The 20,976-nt window shown below is 42.4% G+C and overlaps 1 protein-coding gene across 1 annotated transcript in view; it reads left to right on the forward strand.

Moving 5' to 3' along the window:
* Positions 1-9,314: 9,314 nt before the first annotated feature.
* Positions 9,315-20,976, forward strand: part of kcnk9 (potassium channel, subfamily K, member 9) — a 38,774-nt gene continuing 27,112 nt past the window's right edge. Inside the window, exon 1 of the mRNA XM_053446477.1 lies at positions 9,315-9,927. Coding sequence (XP_053302452.1) covers positions 9,315-9,927 — 613 coding nt within the window. The remainder of the gene's footprint in view (positions 9,928-20,976) is intronic.

A 20,976-nucleotide genomic window follows, 5' to 3' on the forward strand; every position in this document is an offset into this window, starting at 1 on the left:
CTAAGAGTTTTAAAGATTTCAGACCAGAATGTGGCAAGCCCGGGACAGGACCAGAACATATGAGAATGATCTGCTGGGGATTGTTTGCACCTGTTACAGGAGTCAGTTACATTGGGATAAATTCGAGATAGCCTCAAGTTAGTGTAGTGAACTTTGTGCACTACTTTACATTGTAGGAGGCCATGCCTCGCACAGATTGAAGAGGAATGAACCAACCGTAATACTTGTTCCCAATAATCATCAGGTAGTGTGACTCCAAGCTCTTGCTCCCAAGAATACTTGGGGCCTGATGCTGGGCTATTGAGAGAAGAGTTGATAAGTCTGTAAATGCTAGAAATTAGCCGCTTTTGTCCGGGATCAAGAGCCAGTATTGAATCAATCAATGTTTTTGGGGGACGACTGGGGAATTTGGGGTTCTGATTCTGAACAAAATGCCTTGTCTGAAAAAAACGAAATAGATGGGAATTAGGCAGGTCAAATTTTCTTGAGAGCTCTAAAAACGACATAAAAGTCCCTTGGTTGTAAAGGTCCTTAAATTTTGTTATCCCTTTGTTGAACCACGTCCGAAAGGTCAAGTCAGTGCAAGAGGGCGGAAATAGGTGATTGTTAGTAATAGGAGAGAGGTCTGAGCCCCTATGAAGGCCTAGGTTCTTCCTCATTTGAATCCAGATTCTAACAGAGTTCTTCTTCAGCCTTTTAAAGGTTACCTGTTGTCCCAGGTTTGGCTAAGCCGGCCACGCACTGTGCGTTTTGAGCCCGATGTTGATGTTACGATAATCATCTTAGAGTTGGACTGAATTTCAGGTTTTTCATACATTGTTTATTGTTCAGTATAGAGGAGGGGGTGTGAGGAGAGATCAGATGCTCCCTGACGATCTGGGGGGACAGTATGAGGGCACAGCATGAGCACTTGAATTGTGAGCATCGGCTTCACATCTCCTGGCGACTTACTCTCGTACAAGTTGGGACTGCTTACTCTCGTAGTTGGGATTCAACAACGTTTCGAAGGTTGTATCGTTTGTCCAGCTTCAAACACGCACGATCTGTACCATCTGCACCATCCTCTCACTGGTGGGGGTATTTTGATGGTTTCATGTGGATTTTTACAAAAGGGTGTTGATCAGTAAGAGAAAACACTCTCACCACAATGCACATCAGTGTCAAAAGGAGCAGCACGTGTGCCTCCTCCTGACCTTCCATCATGTTCGGCTTTGTGTGAAATGAGTCCTCGAGTGTGTAACAGAGGCAGGATCAGAGGCCGACTGCTTCTTACTCGCACTGCTTGACCATGAAACTGCTCGCCAGGAGCCACTGCACCTATGTAAAGGCAAAGTATCGCTTTATTTATTTCGATTTAACTCAATTTCTGAAATGCCTGTGGGAAGAAAAAGCATATTTTCCCACCTCAGAGACGTTTACACAAACACAACGGTTCCGCTCATAGGAAACATGGCAGTTTACATGAATACACATCATCGGTTATGCATACAAAACAAACAAGTGAACCATGCTGATTACCTTGTTTATCTTCTCTATACATGTGTGTGGGTGTTCTTCATGAGTGTATGAGTACAGTTCACTCCGCTCCACCTCACTTTTCAAATGCAAATTCCGTCTCCTGCTGATTGTTTTCTCGGCCTCATCGCGACCTTCTTCACTGAAGGTATCTCCCATCTTATCAGCCCAAATCACAAAGTCGGACCGCAATTAAGAGTGTCCCATCCTCACTTATCGGAGCAAAGATTCACCTTATTCACTCGAATTAAATTTCTACCTCTCGGTGCACAAGAAGTGAAGAATCGAAACTCCGAAAGAACGCCGCCCCTGGGGTTCATTAGCACTGGATGTTGCTTCCTTTCTCATTGTTTTATTTGGTCTCAAGAATCACAGACTGGCCGACAAACGTAATAAAGTTTAATGTTTACAATGAATGCTTCCCTAACAGTAAACTCTCTGAAGGAGAAAGATTTCTTTACTCGGGATCAATGTTCAAGACCATGTTTGAGATTACAAAAATAGTGTTTTTTTATTGTTCTAAATAGTCTACGTGGAGAGCAACAAAGGAGGAACACATCGATCAAAATGTATCGGCTATCGGTTTTGTAATTTATTTGTGCAGATAGCTGTTTAATGAGATTAACTAAAATTGTCTTCTAGACATAACACACCTGCAAACAGAATCACTGTCTGGGCTTTGTGTGTAGAAACATTTGACTCTCGATAAAAGAAACTAGTCTGACTGGTAACAGACGAAGGAAAGGCCTTAAATATTGTCCGTTGCCCCTAGAGGTTAATTTGTTGTCAGTAGATAGCCAATGAGATTGCTGGAGTATTAATTTTGAATGAAAACATCCGATTAACACAGGCCAGAACACTAAACACTCATCTCTTTTCTTATATATATATTCACACGAAATCCCCAGTGTTGGCCATATAGCAAAAGGCTGGATCCTACACATCCCATAATGCAAATGGCTGGTGTCTTTTTCATCGGACCTTCCCTCCATGGTAAAATCATGAGATATTAATAGAACTGAATGTAGCACAGTGAGTCAGACTTTTTTGCCAGTTAGTCCCAGTGGGACAAGGCATCTTACCCACAGACCACCATCACAGAGAAGACTGAACTCATAACAACTCAAACTACAAAAGAAACATTTTGATGTCACGCTGTTTATGCATATAAATATTTAAAAACCTTAAGATACCAGAAAAGCTATTTTTTTAATGCCTGACATCATTGTAGTATAGTTGTTGTGGGTTTAGCCAGCAGGGCTAGGGACAGTAGAGTCTTTAGAATTCCCCAACCAGTTTGTAATACCATTCATCTTTTCGTCCTGAAACTTTTGTATTGTTAAGAGCCCAGAGGAGCGCTGTGTTGAATTTGGTGTGATTTGGATATGCAACATGTTCAATAGAATAAAGAGGCGACCAGCAGCGCTCTGTAGCAGCCAGTGTGTGTGGTGGGGGGGGGTTTGCTTGCCTCTAAAAACGTGGACATGCATCCATTTAATGTTATGAAAAACATTGACTGTGAGATCTATAGCACATAAACCAGGCGGGATGAATGCAATGTGTTATACTGACTATAAATAAAACGCTCTCTTACAGTATATTGGAAGCCTGTTCTGTTAAGAACGGACACTGCACTAGTCAGAAGTCGATTTCTCACATGTAGACATGAAGGTCTTGTTCAACTCACTAATAAACTTTAAGTGTTGTACACTACAATGTACAAATATTTGTAAATGAGTATTTAAGCAGTTTTAAAATGCCTCTGACGCTCTGTCCTCCCCACAACATGAGGACATCCAGAACAGTTCAAATGAGGTTTCTTATCAAAACACCGACACGTTATTAGTACCCAGCCCTCATCACCCCGCAGCATATTCCACTCCTGATTGTAATCTGCACGTTTATTTTTATGTAAGAACAACACACATTAATCACGATTCCTGTAAATGTGCCAGTGTTAGCCAGCTGGCTAATTTTCAAAGTCCTTTGGCAAGATACCGCGATAACCAATCATCCATCGATCTGTGCTAATGTACTTCCTCCCTGCCTTAGATAGATCCAGTGAATTATGAGCTGTTCTTTTAGTGGCAAAGAACTTTCCCATCCCTCCATCATTCAAACATTCATGCAATTAAATCCCCAGGAATCCAGATTTCACTTCCTCTGCCCCTTCTCTTCCAGCATCAAGTCACATCCACTCCTGTACGTTTGCATCTCTGCAACCTGCTACATGTGGATGACTTCTGGGTGGAGTGATGAGGGGGTTGTGGCAGGCTGGGCGGTGGAGAGAGGGGGGGGGGGGGGATTAAGGGATATATGTGCTTAGAGGTTTGACACTTGCACGTCTCTTACACTCTCTCGCCTGCAGCACTGCAGAGAGAGAGAGACAACCAGGCAGAGAGAGGTGCAGGAATCCTTCTGTTTACTGATCCACCGTGACTTAATTAATCAGCTATCTGCCTCACCACACGCACCCTGGTAAATATGAAATAACCCCAAACCTGAACTGTGGGATGTGCTCACGTGTCTGCAGCTTATGAAAGAACTTCCCCATGAGGTAGAAAAAAGTGCTTTTTACCTTGTTTACTCACCTTTCATGTTAGAATATGCACCATTATTACAGCAAATGGACGAAAGCTGCGTATCTCACTTCACACACATACACACACACACACAAATACACACACACACACACGTAATAAGTTTCTTATCTATGGCAAACAAACTTTGTTTCTAGTGTTTACAAGTTCTTAACACAAAGTCAGGTTTGTTCAGATGTCACATGACAGCAGAAGGTGGAGGGATATTTGATGAAAACTGAGCTGCCTCTATTCACTGATCACTTTGATAAACAGCTGATCTCTTGTGTAAAAGTTATTTTGGTCTAAATACTCTTCCCCCAATTTTTTGTATATGTTTGAATTAAAATAAGATGTAATGATAAGACGTTGAATCTAAACCAGCAGCTAATACAGAGAGTTAATACTAAACATTTGTGTCTGTCTGCACATTGGATCATTTCAAATTCCACTTCTGCCCCTGATCATACAAACTGAAAACCTTCACCTGGAGTAATCTTTACAAATACATTTTTATCAGTATGTGTGTTTTAGTATTATGAGTTTAGTTTACGCATTATAGATCCTTCCTTACCTTTAAAACACTTGTTGTGACAAAGGTCCAGTTCCTCTCTGTTTTTCTTTGCAGTTTCTCAGCTGCATCACATTGTTTTCATCGGTGGACGGAGTTAGCTCACACGACTCATGCATGGAACTGCAGTCACATGGTGATAAGAGCTCAGAAGAGAGGTTTCTATAACTGTCTGTTACCAAGTGATCAATCTTCCAAACACTTGGGTCACATGATGACAAATGAGCCATTTCCATGACGACAAACTCTATCCGCTGATGAAGCCTCAGGAAAAGCACGACTAGAGTTCTTTTGATTTTAATTTGAACTATTTGTTAAAATTAAACCGAGGAGTAACCAACCCAGTGCTGTTATTCAACTGTCTGGTTATGTTTTTATCTCACTGACGATGGATAAGCTGGTTCGAACCCCTCTTTCAAAGAGAAACACTACATGTCTTTAATAACAATAAGTGCATTTATTTGTATATGTAGGTTTAAACTGTTTGTGTGCATTTGCAGGAACTAACATTTCCCTCAAGCCACTGAAATCCCCTGTTTCTCTGAAGAAATCTTGAGCTTTGTTTTTGAGTGAGGTTTAAAAAAGATTCTGCTTTTCTTGGTGGATGTGAGTCATAAGGCAGCTTCTCAGGAAACACCTCTCCTCTTACTCTATACCTATTTTCTATTAGGTAATGAAATGTCTACAAAAAAAGATATAGTCTTGATAATTACATAAATACCTCATCCTCATCTTCAGATCAGGGGGGCCGCTACTGTTGCAGCCGCTGTTGGAATTGACCCAAAGTTGGTTTTATTATGGAGCTAATTAAAATACGTGGTTGCACTCAAAGAACTAGAGGAAGTTGTCAGAAATAATGTTTAGACTTATAATCAATATTGTCTCCTGGAGACCTGGATCATTCAATAAAAATAAAAAAAAGTTTCAAATTTGAGGTAACGAGTTAATGTCAACTGTATTTGAATGATTAAACTATGTGTGAGTCAATTAGCTGATTTTATATTGTCTGTTGTGAGTTCGTATGTTGCAAGTATCTTGTTGCTGTGAGCGATGTGCCGAGGATGTACGACACCTTTGCACACGACCCTCAGACAAGTCATTTATTTGCAGACTGCGATGAGTGTGTTTAGTTTGGGCCGGTGGAATCCAGGCAGAGACGTACTGAGCTGACAGTCGGTTAATCCGCTCTAACTTCCCTCATCCATCACTCCTTTGTTCACGTCTGCTGCCGCTTCAGATCATGTTGGGAGGAATTCATGCAGCCGTCAGAGAAAATTCCTCTGTGTGTGTGTGTGTGTGTGTGTTGGTGTGTGTGGGTGTGTGTGTGTGTGTGTGCGCGTGTGTGCGTGCGCAGACCTGTATGATTAACACAGTGATGATACTGTACGTACATGGTGTCATTACCATGGAGATTCATCTGAGCAGTATCTATTATTAAACTTTTTTTTGCATTAGTTCTGTCGCTGGGGACTGGAGCTGGAAGAACTGTGGAGCTAAATATAGAGCGACTACACACCCAGACACTGTTGATTAGTGGAGCTGTTTAGACCCTTAATGGCTGCCTTTATGGACACTGTGCGTGACGCCTCAGATGCAGCGAGTGCTCATATTCCCACTGAGACAAGCTAGTTTATGGTGTGTGTGTGTTAACATCTGTGCATGTGAGTGTGTAACCGTGAAGAAGCTGGGCAGTTGTCGGAGTTAGATCTCAATCCTGCAGTAAGTCTGACAGGAGGAAAATAAATGACATCAGTGCCTTTAGAAAACAGAGCAGAGAGATATCAGTCATTTCAGAGGCTTATGAAAGATTGGACGTTTTCTTTTTCAATTCAGTCTGAAGAATTTGATATATTTTATCAGTTTACTACAAGTTTGTCCTTTTCCTCTCTCTCTACTCTCGATATTGTTACCCGGTGCTGCTATCATTAATAACATCATTCCACCGACAAATATGCTGAAATATGACACAACTGCTCTTGGTCCCCCCCCCCCCCCTCTTTTCTACCCATCTCTCCTCTGTCCCTATTCTTCTCCAGGCGGATGGCCACATTGAGTCTGGTTCTGCTGCAGTTGTCTTCCTGTTTCTTTTTCTTCACAGTCGCTGCTTGTATGAACTGCTGGGGTCCTCTGTAATATTGAAAGGTCTTGACCTTACATGTAGCATGCCATGACATAATGTATGTTGTGATTTGGCCTCATGCAAATGATATTGAATCGAACATTCCCTTAAATGTTTTAATTAAAAAATATGTGGGTGAGGGATGAGGTTTTTTTCTCATAGCAACCTGCGATGTCACCGACTGTGTCACTTTTCCATAAAACTCCCTCATATCAGACTGGAGGACGATTGGCTGTGTTTCAGACCATGATAACAAATATAGGCTACAGTGAACTCTGATAGGTGGATCTTATTCCCACTTTCATTGATATTTTATATTCAGAGATAGTTTGTAATGGGGAGGGGGGGGGGCAGTTTGTAGTTGCTTACTTGTTATAAAACATACATTTCATTTAAGTGTAAGTATGTTAATTATGAAATGCATAAAGTCCTAATTGTGGCTCACTGGATGAATGTCCTAATCGTGTTGTCCAAAAAACTGTGTTGTCCCAAAAAACTGACAAAATCTTTTATTCCGTTAGTTTCTTTATGGTTCAGATAAAGATCTTAGGGCCAGGGGCCAGAAATGAAAAGTTTGAAATAATTTATTTTGGAGGATGCACTGGTTATTATTACTGTTTTTTATAAATATAAAATCACTAACAACAGTTTTTTTGTCCCTGAGATTTTCTGAAGTACCCAATCTGCCTCAATAAGAGACATTTTCCAAAACAATTCAGTGGTGTGTTTCTGCAGGTCCCTTGCATGCTTGGAGATGTTATGGATGCTACAAATGAACACATAGATTTCAGCCTGACTCCGATATCAGCTTGGAATCTTTTTTTATTCTTCTCCCACCACCTCTGTAATATAATCCGAGCAAGAAATGAAACTTAAATCCAAACTCTTACCATACGAGAGGAAATAAATCAGCTCAGACGTGTTGGAATCCCAGGATGTGTATTGAATGAAGAGGAGCACTGTCATACATTTTTCAGTGTGAGAGGAAAATTCTTAAAATAAGATTTTAACTTGGGATCCCTATGGGCCCGTGCTTAGGACATAATGTTGGGGTCACGCTAAGGGCATAATGATAACTCATGATATTATTCCTTTATGCTGAAGGTATCATAATTAGTTTTCAACTGGGGGGCTTTGGACCCCTTGGTGGGCTGAGCCCCGGGTCACTGGTATTCTTCGCCTGTCTGAATATCCAGTATTTTTTCAGGATTTTTAAGTGATGTGTTTCCTGTGGTGTGTGTGTTTCATGTGGTGTATGTATGGCCTCAGCAGCGTGCAGCACCATGGACAGCGCACCGACATGTGCGCGTCCTGATTGGAGTGCACATTCCCCCGCTGCTGCCGGGATGTGACAACACTGATGTAAGCATCTGACTCTAAGTGAACCCTCTGTGTCCATGTAACGAGCAGGAGTGGTCACTGTGGGAGGGGTCGCAAACATGGTGAGAGGAGGGTTTGTGTGCGCGCGCGCGTGTGTCTGTGTGAGTGGTGCCCCATCAAATGTTGTCCCCGAGGAGGGAAGAAAACCTCCAGGAGAGCAGTGCATTGCAGAGACGCTTCAGGCCAGAACTCAGATGAATCGTGACACTTGGAAAAAGAGAAAAACAGAGGGACAGAAGGAGCAACGCCCACCGACCAGAGTCTGAACTGTGAGAGTGGAGACACAGGACGTGGAGCCTTCAGAATACGAGGGGTTCGTGACACGCATGGTTAACTCAGTGGTCCCCTGCACGGCGAGAGAAAACACATGCATTATTGCTATTTTTATTTTTTTCCTATATCAGCTCTGAGCGACCTACACACACTACGGCAGAGGAGCTTTGGATGTGCGCAACGGAGCACGAGTGGAACTGCAGCCACGGAGCGCGCGGTACCCAACTGTGAATTTTGTTTGTTCCGGTGCCAAAGTGTCTTAGTCCTTCTCGGCTTCAACTTCTGCACCTACTCCAAAAACAGATACAATTTGAGGAAAACCATTCTCTGCGACGGAACATGTTGTCGACGACGATTTGTTGTGCGCTTGGAATATTTTTACTCCCATAAGAAGTGAGCTCATGCAGGAATAAAGCATCTGAAAAGAGGGGAATGAGTCTGTGGATGTGTTTGATGTGATGTTCTGCAGCTCTGTGCAGGAAAACCAACTTCATGCTGCTCCTCTCTGTGACTCTCCGTCTGAGCGACGACTCAGCACATCTGTAGTGAGGATGGTTGCGAGGAAGGTTTCAGGATCTCACGGAGTGTTAACAGATTTTTTTATTGTCTGATATATTTGGAGAATGGGGGCTAAATATAGTCTGAGAGCTGACGAGGCCACAATGAACAGGTTGGTGTTGAGCTGAAACTTGTGGACATGTGGGAATATGCTCACTTCTAGGACATTTTAATCCACACCACAGACAGGGTGGGTGTAGGATCGAAGGGGAGAAAGAAACACGATCATTTATTTTTGCTTGAAAACATTTATTCACATCAGTGTAGTTCTCTCGGGGAGAACGGAGACCAACAGGCGATCTTTGGAAGCAGCTTGTTGATGGCACTGCGCACCGGGAGGACTTGGTTTGGGCAAGTCTTGCGCAGGGTCTCTCGGCTGCAGGGCTCCTGGTCCAGGCGATCGAGCAGTCTCCTGTGTCTCTCCGCGAACCAACAGCACGATTTCGGGTTCTGTCGCCGGGAACACCGCAAGGGAGGGGGTTTCCATCGCTGCCCCGACTCCGGCGCCCGCCGCGGCCACCCTCACCGGAGCGCACCTTTCTGCGCCTCCTCCTCCAGGCGCTGCCCACACGACTTCCCCCGCGCCTGCTGCACCTTTCCGGGGAGCCCGAGGGGACATGAGCCCCTCGGCCGCCGGTTCCTGTTGGCCATGAAGCGGCAAAACGTGCGGACCCTGTCCCTGATCATTTGCACGTTTACATACCTGCTCGTCGGGGCCGCCGTCTTTGACGCTCTGGAGTCCGACTACGAGATGCGGGAGAAGGAGCAGCTGGAAGCCGAGGAGAAGCGTCTCCAGGGGAAATATAACATCAGCGAGGATGATTACCGCAAACTGGAGACCATCATCATGGAGGCAGAGCCCCACAGAGCCGGGGTGCAGTGGAAATTTGCAGGCTCATTTTACTTTGCCATCACGGTGATAACCACCATAGGTAAGTCCCAGTCTCTCCTAATGAGCCCCAGTCTCTAACACCAGTGTAACTGAGCGTCCATAACCTTAACAGCACCCTCTCAGGGTCTTATCAGTGTTGCACAACAGTGCATGGTTTATTATGAGGACAGTTACATTTACATTCACCACCATAAAAGGCAGCAACTGATTATCAGCGGTGTGCCACAAGTCTTTAGACAAAGTTTGAAGCAACATGTTGCAGCTCTCTGCGGAGGGAGAGTCACTGCGAGCTCGGAGCTTTGTGTCATCTCATCGCGGTTCAGAGAATATTTGGGTTTAAACCTTCTAAAAACATCCTCTTTGGAAAGGGGAGGAGTGACGTAAGGGCGCTCGGAGGTCTGTTCTCAAACATGTGATTTCCTCTGGTGCAGCTTCAACCTGCACCTGCCATCTCTGTGGAAGGAAAGTGAAAGAGTGACGCTGCGTTAATGTTTCTGTTAGTTTAGCCTCAGGTCGGAGAAAGACGCAGAGCTTTGGCTGAGTGAGAGCGGCGGTGTGGTGCTGAAAGAACAGCTCCTCTGAGCCAAGCCGCAGCCAGGGAGACAAACTGGTCCCACAAGGTACAGTTGATCCACAGGCTGGATCTACTCTACCTCGTCAGATTGTTCATGGAGCACTTCTTTACAACAACTGATCTTCATAAATAAAAATTACATAAACGACAGGTGAACTATGAGAGCTGGTGATCATAAACACATAAAAAACAATCCTATGTGATCTCAAATCAATCCACAGGCATTTATTAGTAGTAGTATCATATTCCTTCATTTGTTATCCTCCTCTAAGGAAAGAACAGTTTGACTATGATGCATTTGCGCCCCAAAGATTTATTCCAAGCTGTGAAGAGGACGGAGGACTTAAGTTCCTCTTTGTTTTCTGCTCCTTAATCAAACCAGGCTCCTCTCTGCATGTTAATCACCGCCCCTCTGAATGAAGCTACTGTAGTTGCAGTTTAATTGAATTGGTTCCATAAGGTGAAAGGCTACGGGGGGTTAGGTGGTGCAATTCCAGCTGTCAGTCAGAGTTAGATTTGGTCCTTTGAACTCAGAGGTCACAGAGGTGCTTAATCTGCATTGTAGATGTTATTCAGAGGAGGGGGCTGGGGTTGTGTTGGAGCTGCATGGGGGGTGGGCTAATGCACCATGCAGGCCCGTCCTCCAGTTTGCTGGGCAACACTTTAAAAGGCACGACTGTAACAGAGGTGCGAAGGTGGATCCACGGCTGTTTCTAGGCCGCTGAGACGAGAGCCCATTGTAATATTCATGTTGTGTGAAGTGGCTACATTCACTGCGGTGGACTAAGTCTCTCCTCAGGTATTACCACACTCTCAGCTGCTGCAGCAGCACGAGTAACAGCAGCTCTCACTACTCTGCGTACACATGTAGGATGGATGCACTCAGCTCAGCTGGAAAAGGACAGAAAGTTGAACCTGATCGTGTCAGTGAAGAGATGAAACTTCTCATGTGTCTGTAGCAGAAAGCAAAAAGGAGAAAGTCACACTTATTATTGATCACCAGTTATTCAATCAACTCTAGGTCCATAATTAGCTCCTTTTACAATCACACCACTGGGAAACAAATGCCTTGAAAACTTATCAGACAATGATTTCCTAAACTCCTGCTGGTATGAATAAAAAGTTCTGAGCAGATTGTAATTATAGAAAAACAAACTAATTTGTTGAAGGGTCTGTTTCTTGTATGACGTAGAGCAGAGTTCGGTTCACTGCAATGATTTGATATATTGCCTCATGGGTCAATTTGGGGAAAGTACCCTGTGCCTTGTTACGGGAAAAGATTTCCTCCACAATCAATGACAGGCCTAAAATAAACTGATCCTACCTATAAGTAGGTGCAGAAACTATTAAAACACATTATTGAGCCACACTGTTGCACTGGGTGACATGGACATGGACACCCTGGTTTGTTAGGAATCAAGCTCTAATACACAATGTGGGGTGGTCAATGTTCAAGTGTACAACTGGGATCCAACCTTTTGCCTAAATGTCAAGAAAACAGCTTTCTGAGGGAGGTCATAACTCAAATGTAGTTTTGGCCGTTGAGAAAGATTCTGATCCTTAGTAAGAATGAATTATTCATGTTTGGTTTTCGTTCCCTAATGAAAGCCACAGAATGTCAGTAGCATTGTTGTTGAACTGCATCTACAGTGCATATTAGAGCCAGAAGCGGAGGTAGCTTAAAGCTAAACTAAGTGATACATCAGTCATCTGGTCATATTCAGCAGGTCTGATCCGTGTGGCACCGTCAGTGATTACACATTACAAAAAGAAGATGTTTTTGTCAAGCGAAGACAATCACAGGAAAACTCTCTATGTTTAGTCTCTTTTTTTCCCCTTTTGTCTTTATTTGTGCGACTATCCAGCCTTCTGGAGGCTGACCTGTTAATCAGACACACGAGAATCCCTCTCAGGTAGACTTTGACCCATGCAGCCACCAGGGTCTTCAGGCGCTGCGGCTTCGGTTTGCTGTGTTAAGTCGATGGCTGGAAGGCTCTACTCAAACAAACCCCTCAGCTGACAGACCTGTCACCTGACACTCTCACCTGTTGATTCTGTGGAAATAATGAAAGCAGGTTTCGCTCTTCTGCAACACAATGTCCCTTTAAGAAACAACTGAAATTTGCTTTGTGCAAAATGAAACCATGAACGAAAACGGTTCAGACAATGTTGACTCTAAAACAAATTAAATCTATTGTCATCATGTGAGACTGGGAAAATAATACATTACTTAAATACAAAATTGTCTATTACGATGTGGGGTCCCACAAATCTCTCCCCTGCTGCCAGATGTGCACACTTACAACAGAGTAAATCATAAGAAAGACCAAATATCACAGAAGAAATGCAACAATACAGTTCCCCACAGTTCTGTATGGAAATCCTTCAGCCTCACATATTAATCAGGGAGAGCCACACTCTGGACACTGGGTGAGCCGGCTAACGCAGTGTTGACAAATGAAAGGAAAACTTGAAGTCTCCAGCGATGGCCCGTGGAAAACGCTGTGAGTCACAGGCCGTGGCCTCTGCCGCCATCAGTCCTGAACCCAGCTGTACACTTATGGGAGGTTCTTTGGAGTGACTGTGCTCTTAGCGTCATCACCAGATGGGGGGGTGTCTGTTGGAAGCACACAGTCACAAGAGTTCCATAGACTTGGAGAGATCTCAGAGAGCAGCCCTGAAGCTGTTAGAAGCTGTTACAGAGGCTTGATGTGGAGACTTTGGTGAGACGTGTGGGTCTCATGCGTTTCATTTGTCAACCATTTGTAGAGTGTTACTGTGTGATCAGTGCAGGCAGATGTATCGGCTTCACATCAGCGTCTAGCGCCATCTTTACTGCCCTGCACCTTAGCATCATTCTGAGAAAGGATAAAAAGCAACTCTTACTTTCATTAAAAAAAAATGAGTTGAAACAAGAGAGGAATGTTAACACCTAAAACTACAGTATAAATGTAACTGTAATTTATTTCTTTAAACTCAATTGACTCAATTTAGGATTGATACAATATTCAGTAAAAGAATAGAGTGTGAGTGAATGTTTGTGTCAGTAACTGACTTTGTAGTAGAAATAAATAAAGACAAGCCTTTAAAATCACTTTAACAGTCACATTTTCAGATGCTGATCAGAAGCATCTTCACAAACAGTGCTCTATCTGCACACCAGCACTGGAGACCCAGAAGGGACACAACAAAAAAAGTAATTTGGTCATTTGTACAACAGAATATTTTGTTGAACTATTTCGTGGGAATCATCATTACATGTAGAAAGAAATCCCCAAAATCACACAGCTCACTCGTACCTGCTCTCCTCTGGATTCTGCTTCCTAAAATCCGTCTCAACAGATCACGTCTTCACTTTTGAGCCAGAGATCAGAAACATGGGATCTTTCTTTGAGGAAACTTTACATCACAACATCAAACTTCTTTAAGACTAAAACGAGGCTCTTTTATTCAGTAAGAAGAGACTTCTACGTCCTGTGTTTGAATGTTCATCAGGCAGATGCTGTGTAATGCTATGTAATTATTGAGGTCAGCAGTAGTAGTTGTGTCTCATGCCCTTTCTACACTAACGCGATTTTTTTCTTACTTTCCTCTGAGTTTGGTCTTGTCTCTATATATCGTCTTCAACTGTCTGTAAGACTGACTCCTCCAAGCTCCTCCAAAACTGAGATTTTTACAGAAAGCTTTCCAAAGGGCAGATTCTCAAAAACTCTAATTTCTGTTTTTCCATGTTTGCATGTAAATGTGAGGGTTTGGGAAACGATGACGTCAAAGTCTACTCTGCATGTGCCCACTGTTTCTTTGTGTAATGGTCATGCACCAGTAACAGCAACAACAATGGTGGTTCTACGGCAGTTAGTTGGCTCTGCTCCGTCCAATGACAAGTTAGCAGCTAAATTTAGCATCACTCGCCACCTTCTGGGCCGACATGCTTTTTTTTAGCATTTGTAGTTGTTTTTTTCCGTTGACGTTTGGACCGAGATATTTTGTAAAACAAAGGTTGTGTGGTTTTCTTTCAAAAAACAGAGTGGTAAATATCCATTTAAAAAACTTGTCATTGGAGGGAGCAGAGCCAACTAACTGCCGTAGAACCACCATTGTTGTTGATGAATACTGGTGCATGACCATTACACAAAGAAACAGTGGGCTGACGAGGCCCCAGACTTGCTCTTTCTACTGAGGGTCTGCAACTCCTCATTGGTGAATGAAGCATTTATTTCCTTCAGCCTGAGGCCTCACCTCACACTATCACTCCCCCTCTGAAACGAAAAGTATGTGAGCAAGAGGAGGAAGAGAAAGGGCCGTAGGTCTGAAACTGGAGCCCAGCTGTGATACTGTCAGTACATGTCGGAGCAGCTGTCAGGAGAGGGCCCATCTCGGTGGGCCTGATGAGGCTGTATGCACGACAACGGCAACAACCCCCCCTGCAGACACACACACACACACACTCACACACACACACACATACACACAAACACACAGCCTATGCCTGTACCCTGCACCTCTCCATCCCGACCGACCTGCACGTTGACTCTATTTATTCCTGTGGCTAATTGCACCGAAGCTGACACTCAGTTATGACAGCATGGCGTTCTCACTGAAACTGCTTAGACGGAGGAAAGCAGCCGCGGCGCTCAGGACGGTGTGTACATGCAGCCGAAGCTTCCTCACAGTGTCGAGCCGCCGGTGTTGCCGGGAGACTAAAGACAGCTAGAAAGGTGAAAGTCATCTCCGTTAAAGGGTCTGGAAATATCCACGTGTATATTCAGTCGAAATGCAGCTCAGAGGTATGACTGAGATTGGCCGTTTGAAGCCTGAGACCAGTGATAATAATAATAATTCCTTTCTTTGAATGTGTAAAATCACCAAGCCAAACAAACTGTGCCGCGTCGTGCTGCACCAAAACATCGGCGGCACTCTCCCCGAAACCCAGACTAATGAAGTTTAATCAGGCTGAGCAGGACTTTAAGGTCGTATAAATGGCAGACAAAAAACATAATTGCTTTTTAATGAAGAATATATTTGCTACAAACAGTAATTGAATGAAAAATGTGCTGAGACTTGAAACAAATTGGAGATTTTTCTCAGGCAGGTGGAACTCTCCAAGCTTTGACGAATACGTCGTATTGAGTGAAAGACAAACAGCTGCAGAACAGTTTACACGTGATGACACTGGGGAGTAATGATGTTACAGTATAATCTGTCAGACCACTGAGCTGTGGGAAGAGCGATGAGCCGTTTCACTCGCACAATTCTGATAATCATTACAGCAACTTGAGAGGAAAGTAAAGGTTGAGTTTGGATTTTTAACGTTTAAAGGGAATTTCAGCCTCATTAAATCAGCATCACCTTTTTTTTAAAGTGAAAACACAAACATTTCCACAAACATTTTTCAATTTCCACATCCAACATTTATGAGCTACCTCAGTATTGACTTTTGCCCTGCCACACTTTCAAGGCCCAAAGCTTAGGTTTACCAAACATTCATGCACACACACACACACACACACACACACACACACACACACACACACACACACACACACACACACACACACACACATATTTGCGCTTGTACAGGCACAGAATGGATATTCAGTTCTTATCACACCTACTGAGTGGCCCCTTCCTACTTCCCCATCATGAGTCTGTGGCATGACATCCAACTGTTATTATCCTCTCAGGCTCCGTAACAAAGAGCCACCAGCATGTGACAAACTTAGTGAACAATCAGTGTTGACTTCAGGCCACCAAGGAGCTTATCTTTTCATCTGTGTTGGTCTGTTACTCAGCAGGATTATTCCAACACTACAGGACAGATTACCGTGAGACTTGAAGGTGAAGATTCCATGAAATGTTTGCACAGATCAAGATCAGGGGATTAATCAAGGAATTATTTTGATCACTCTTTTTGATATTGAGAGAGATTTTTTTCTAAACTTCCTCCCCCCCAACATTATCACACTTTTCCTTTCCCACCATTCATGGAAAAAGACAGGTCAGTCATAAATAGAGAACAGATTTCTAGTGTGTTTGGTGCAGCTTGATTGAATTTAAGTGGACTGTTGGGCCTTGGGGTCAAATGACAAATCAAAAGTCCCATCACTCTTACAAATGCTCTGTTTTCATATCATGTGAATCTTAAGTAAAATAATTGTAATCCAAAGTTTGTCACTATGACGTTTCAGTTATTTAATCTGCTGTTGATAGAAACACTGGATTAGTGCAGCTGTACTGTAACAGACACTAGCATGCAAAACCTGAACACTATTTATAAGACACGTTTTTTATGCTCAGTGAAGACAAATTACAAAAAAATATTCCATTTATCAACTTAACACTTTTCTTTGGTTTGAAAATCAATGATTTGTTTCATAGAAGAGTCAAATACTGCAATTTCCTCATTGCTATCCAAACGGGTGGCGTGCTCACACATCATTTCATCAGCCGTCTCTTTTTAAATGAAGCGCTTTGTGTGGATGAGTCAGAAGCCGTGACTTCGTACCTGTTGTGCTGGTCACAGTTTCCATTACGCTGCACAGCCACTGTCTCACACAGCTCGTCTTTCTGCACGATCTCTTACACGTTGAATCCGGATCAGGACTAAAATAGAAAGTCATTACAGAGACTAAGGCTTGTTATGATATTTATATAAATGATGCAGAGGTAAACAAAAAAAAGCTTCACAAAGAATCCATATAGATCATTAATCATATCCATTTTTGTTTTATTCATCCTCACAGTGGTATTTATTAGGTTGCATATAATTGTTACTCTTTTTCGAGATAATAAATCAGAGTTGAGTTGTGTTTCAGCCTCCAGTTAAAACCCGACTGGCTCCACAGCACAGAGAAGCATTTTGTGTATCATTAAGATTCAGCATGAGAAAAATATATTTGACTCAAGCAAGGGAATAAAATGACACCTATACTGATCAGGGTAAGAACATTTTTCATGGATCAATTTGCATACTACACGTGTGCTCTGTGACTAGTGTGATACTCAACATGGGCCAGAGGCTTTTAAAAGCTGCACTCTGCCATCCTCTCGTTGGTGGAGTATGTGCATGGTGGTATCCATATGTGTGTGTGTGTGTTCCAGGTATACCTACGCTGTGGAGACCTACATCACAGAATTACATTATGGAGACTTGCATTTTAATATGTATTTAGTTTTTTTAACATTAACATTTCCTCTTAAAATTAGTAGACCTTTACTATATAGCGTGTTGACAATTAGTCCAAAACTTTTAAAATCAAGAGAAATCCTACATTTTATTCAAGTTAACAGAACATTCCATTTCGGTCGCCTCTTATTTGACTCATATCCTCTTTATGGATGCAATGTATGGCGAAGGAATAACAGACCGCGAACCAGTTAGCTAGATTGCTGTTTTTTGGCCTCCAATGTTTGTACTGGTCACCCTCAATGGATCATGCTTGTTTTCCTTATGGGGACCAAAACCGAGTCCGAATGAAGTAAATCAATTTAAGGTGAAGACATGTTTTAAGGTTAGGTAAAGGCTTAGGTAAGTACTAAGTGGTTCATGTTAGAGTAAGTATCCAGGAATTCAATGTGAATGTGCGTGTGAGAGAGTGACAGAGAGTTAGGCAGGATGGGATACAGGGGGACACACAGATTGTCTTTCTGTGCTGCATCTTAACAACATCTGATTGGAGATCTGCATGTAACCTACAATTTGAGCTTTGGTCCCATTTGTTGCTGAAAAGCACCTGTTGATGGTTTCTGCAGTTGTGTTGCTGTCCTTTGTTCATGCTGTCATGCAGACGTGAGGAAAGCACAACCTCCCCATCTGAGATGTCCCTGATGACATGCTGGCTGTAATACCCTTTCGTTTACCATAACGAAGAATGGATTATGTAAATCTCCAATACATCAAGAATGCAGGATTTCATCTTTTCTTGAGCAGCAGTCAATAAAATGATTGAGCGTATTTTAAATCCTGGTGATTTGCTCATTCATAATGCATGACTCTGCGTTCCATAACAGGCGTATATATGTAATGATTAATGGTTTTACATTTTTACAGATTTACTGTTTGTAAATGCCATGGAGCAGTTAACCACTGACTGTGCGAGACTTAAGTCCTCATCTCAACCAAACACATCTTTAAATTAAATAACTTAATAATATTCTCTGTACGACACGAGCCGATTCTGTGACAGTGACCCACTATCTCTTCCTGGACTAATCACAACATTCGAAGAATCTCAGTTATCACGTAGGCAACTGGACCTCTGTGAGTTTCTCAGAGTATTTCACCTCTAATCCAAGAGGCTTCTTCAGTTCTAACAGACTAATGGTAGGCTTCAGATGTTTTACCTCTTTGGTTCTGTATCTGTGTTTAGAGGCATTCTGTTAAACAAGCAGGTTGTTGACTTTCCCACCAGTTAGTGGGTTGTTGGGGTCCTCTGAGTCACCGTGTGAATGGCTGTTGAAACCTGTAAGTTGTAGAGCCACCCTGCTGGTGTGTGAGTCCTTAGTGTCACTGGAGTTGTGGTGTGTTTTGGTGTTGATTTGTCTGGGGAGAGAACTTAGAACAGCGCAGTATGTGGCAGAAAGTTGGTTTTTTAAACCAGCTCCATATAGCAAAGGTTCCTTGAAGATATTTCTGAGATTTTCTGGTTTCTGGCTGTTTATGCTCAAATGGTTCAAGGGTCAGTTCTCCAACATTACAAAAAGTCATGTTTTTCATCACTATCCTCGAGTGCTGTCTGGCAATTGAGTTTGATCTCCCTGGGTTTTCAGATCCATCTCTGAGCTTTCACGGAGGGCTCTGTAAATAATGCAGTGCGTGCTTGGCAGTATTTTTAGATGAACAAGTTGCTACTTACTTTTTTAACACGAGAACACTCACAGCACGGCTCTGTAGTTGGCAACATTGGTTCAGTCTGAAATATCCCAACAGTTCCTGGAGGATAACCAAATCTTCTACATTTTACCTCTGTGCCACCATGAGATAATATTTGTAGTTTCGGACAAAATCTTGTGACGACTATTACATTTATTATAATGAGTTTTTATTTGCAGGTTTGTTCACGACCCGAAAAAAGTGTAAAACTAATGACAATCCAATCAGCTGGAGTAATTTTTACAATTCTTTCTTTTTACAGATGGAACATTTGAATTTTAGGGCTGCAGGTCTTTGGATCTTTTTAACCTGAATTGTGCAGTACCCTACTGTTTCCCAATTCTTTCTCTCTTAATGCTTTGTTAAGCTAAACATGGCAGTTGGCAATAGCTTAAAAGTTACCAAACACACACAACAGTGTCATCTAAATCTCATCAAGATTATTAATAAGTGTATTTCCAAAATGTGAAAACTTGTCATGCAAATCAGAAAATGCATTTAAATACTGTGCAGTAGTATTTGTTTTCTTTTATTTGACAATCATAAGATCAGGGCGTCTGATGAATGTGAATTATGTGAATAAGTTGCAATATTACATGGCTTTTATTCAAAGACGTATTTGTTTTCACCAGTATTTGCATCTGGAATATGTATGGACATAACACAAATTAAATGAAGGATTATAAGATTGTTTAATGCTTTTGTTGACTTGAAGCTTTAGGCCCCGTGTACACCAGGTATTAACATGTGGCCCCTCATGTGTCTTATGATAGGATCTCAGATTGAATCTACACAAACATACACAAATGTAATTTCTGTTCAGGAAGACCAAGTTATGTTGTCTCTAAGTACACAAGTCACAAAATAATCAATATAAAGAGAAAAAACAAGTTTGATTCATAGTGAAACTGTGGCGGTCTAGAGGACGTCAGCTGAGTTGGAGGTCCTTCATACAGTGCCTTTCATAAGTATTCACCCCCTTTGGACTTTTCTACATTTTGTCATGGTATAACCACAGATTAAAATTTATTTCATCGTGAGTTTATGTAATGGACCAACACAAAATGGTGCATCATTTGGAAGTGGGGGGAAATATTACATGGATTTCACAATTATTTACAAATAAAAATCTGAAAAGTGTTGAGTGCATATGTATTCACCCCCTTTACTGTGAAACCCCTAACAAAGATCTGGTGCGACCAATTGCATTCACAAATCACATTTGCAAGTCACATAATTAGTAAATAGGGTCCACCTGTCTGCAATTTAATCTCAGTATAAATACACCTGTTCTGTTACGGACTCAGAGTTTGTTGGAGATCATTACTGAACAAACAGCATCATGAAGACCAAGGAGCTCACCAAACAGGTCAGGGATCAAGTTGTGGAGAAATATGAAGCAGGGTTAGGTTATAAAAAAATATCCAGAGCTTTGAACATCTCTCTGAGCACCATAAAATCCATCATAAGAAAATGGAAAGAATATGGCACAACCGCAAACCTACCAAGAGGAGGCCGTCCACCCAAACTGAAGAGTCGGACAAGGAGAAAATTAATCAGAGAAGCAACCAGGAGGCCCATGGTTACTCTGGAGGAGTTGCAGAGATCCACAGCTGAGGTGGGAGAATCTGTCCACAGGACAA

Source organism: Pleuronectes platessa, chromosome 18 (genome assembly GCF_947347685.1).
Source record: "Pleuronectes platessa chromosome 18, fPlePla1.1, whole genome shotgun sequence".
NCBI lineage: Eukaryota > Metazoa > Chordata > Actinopteri > Pleuronectiformes > Pleuronectidae > Pleuronectes > Pleuronectes platessa.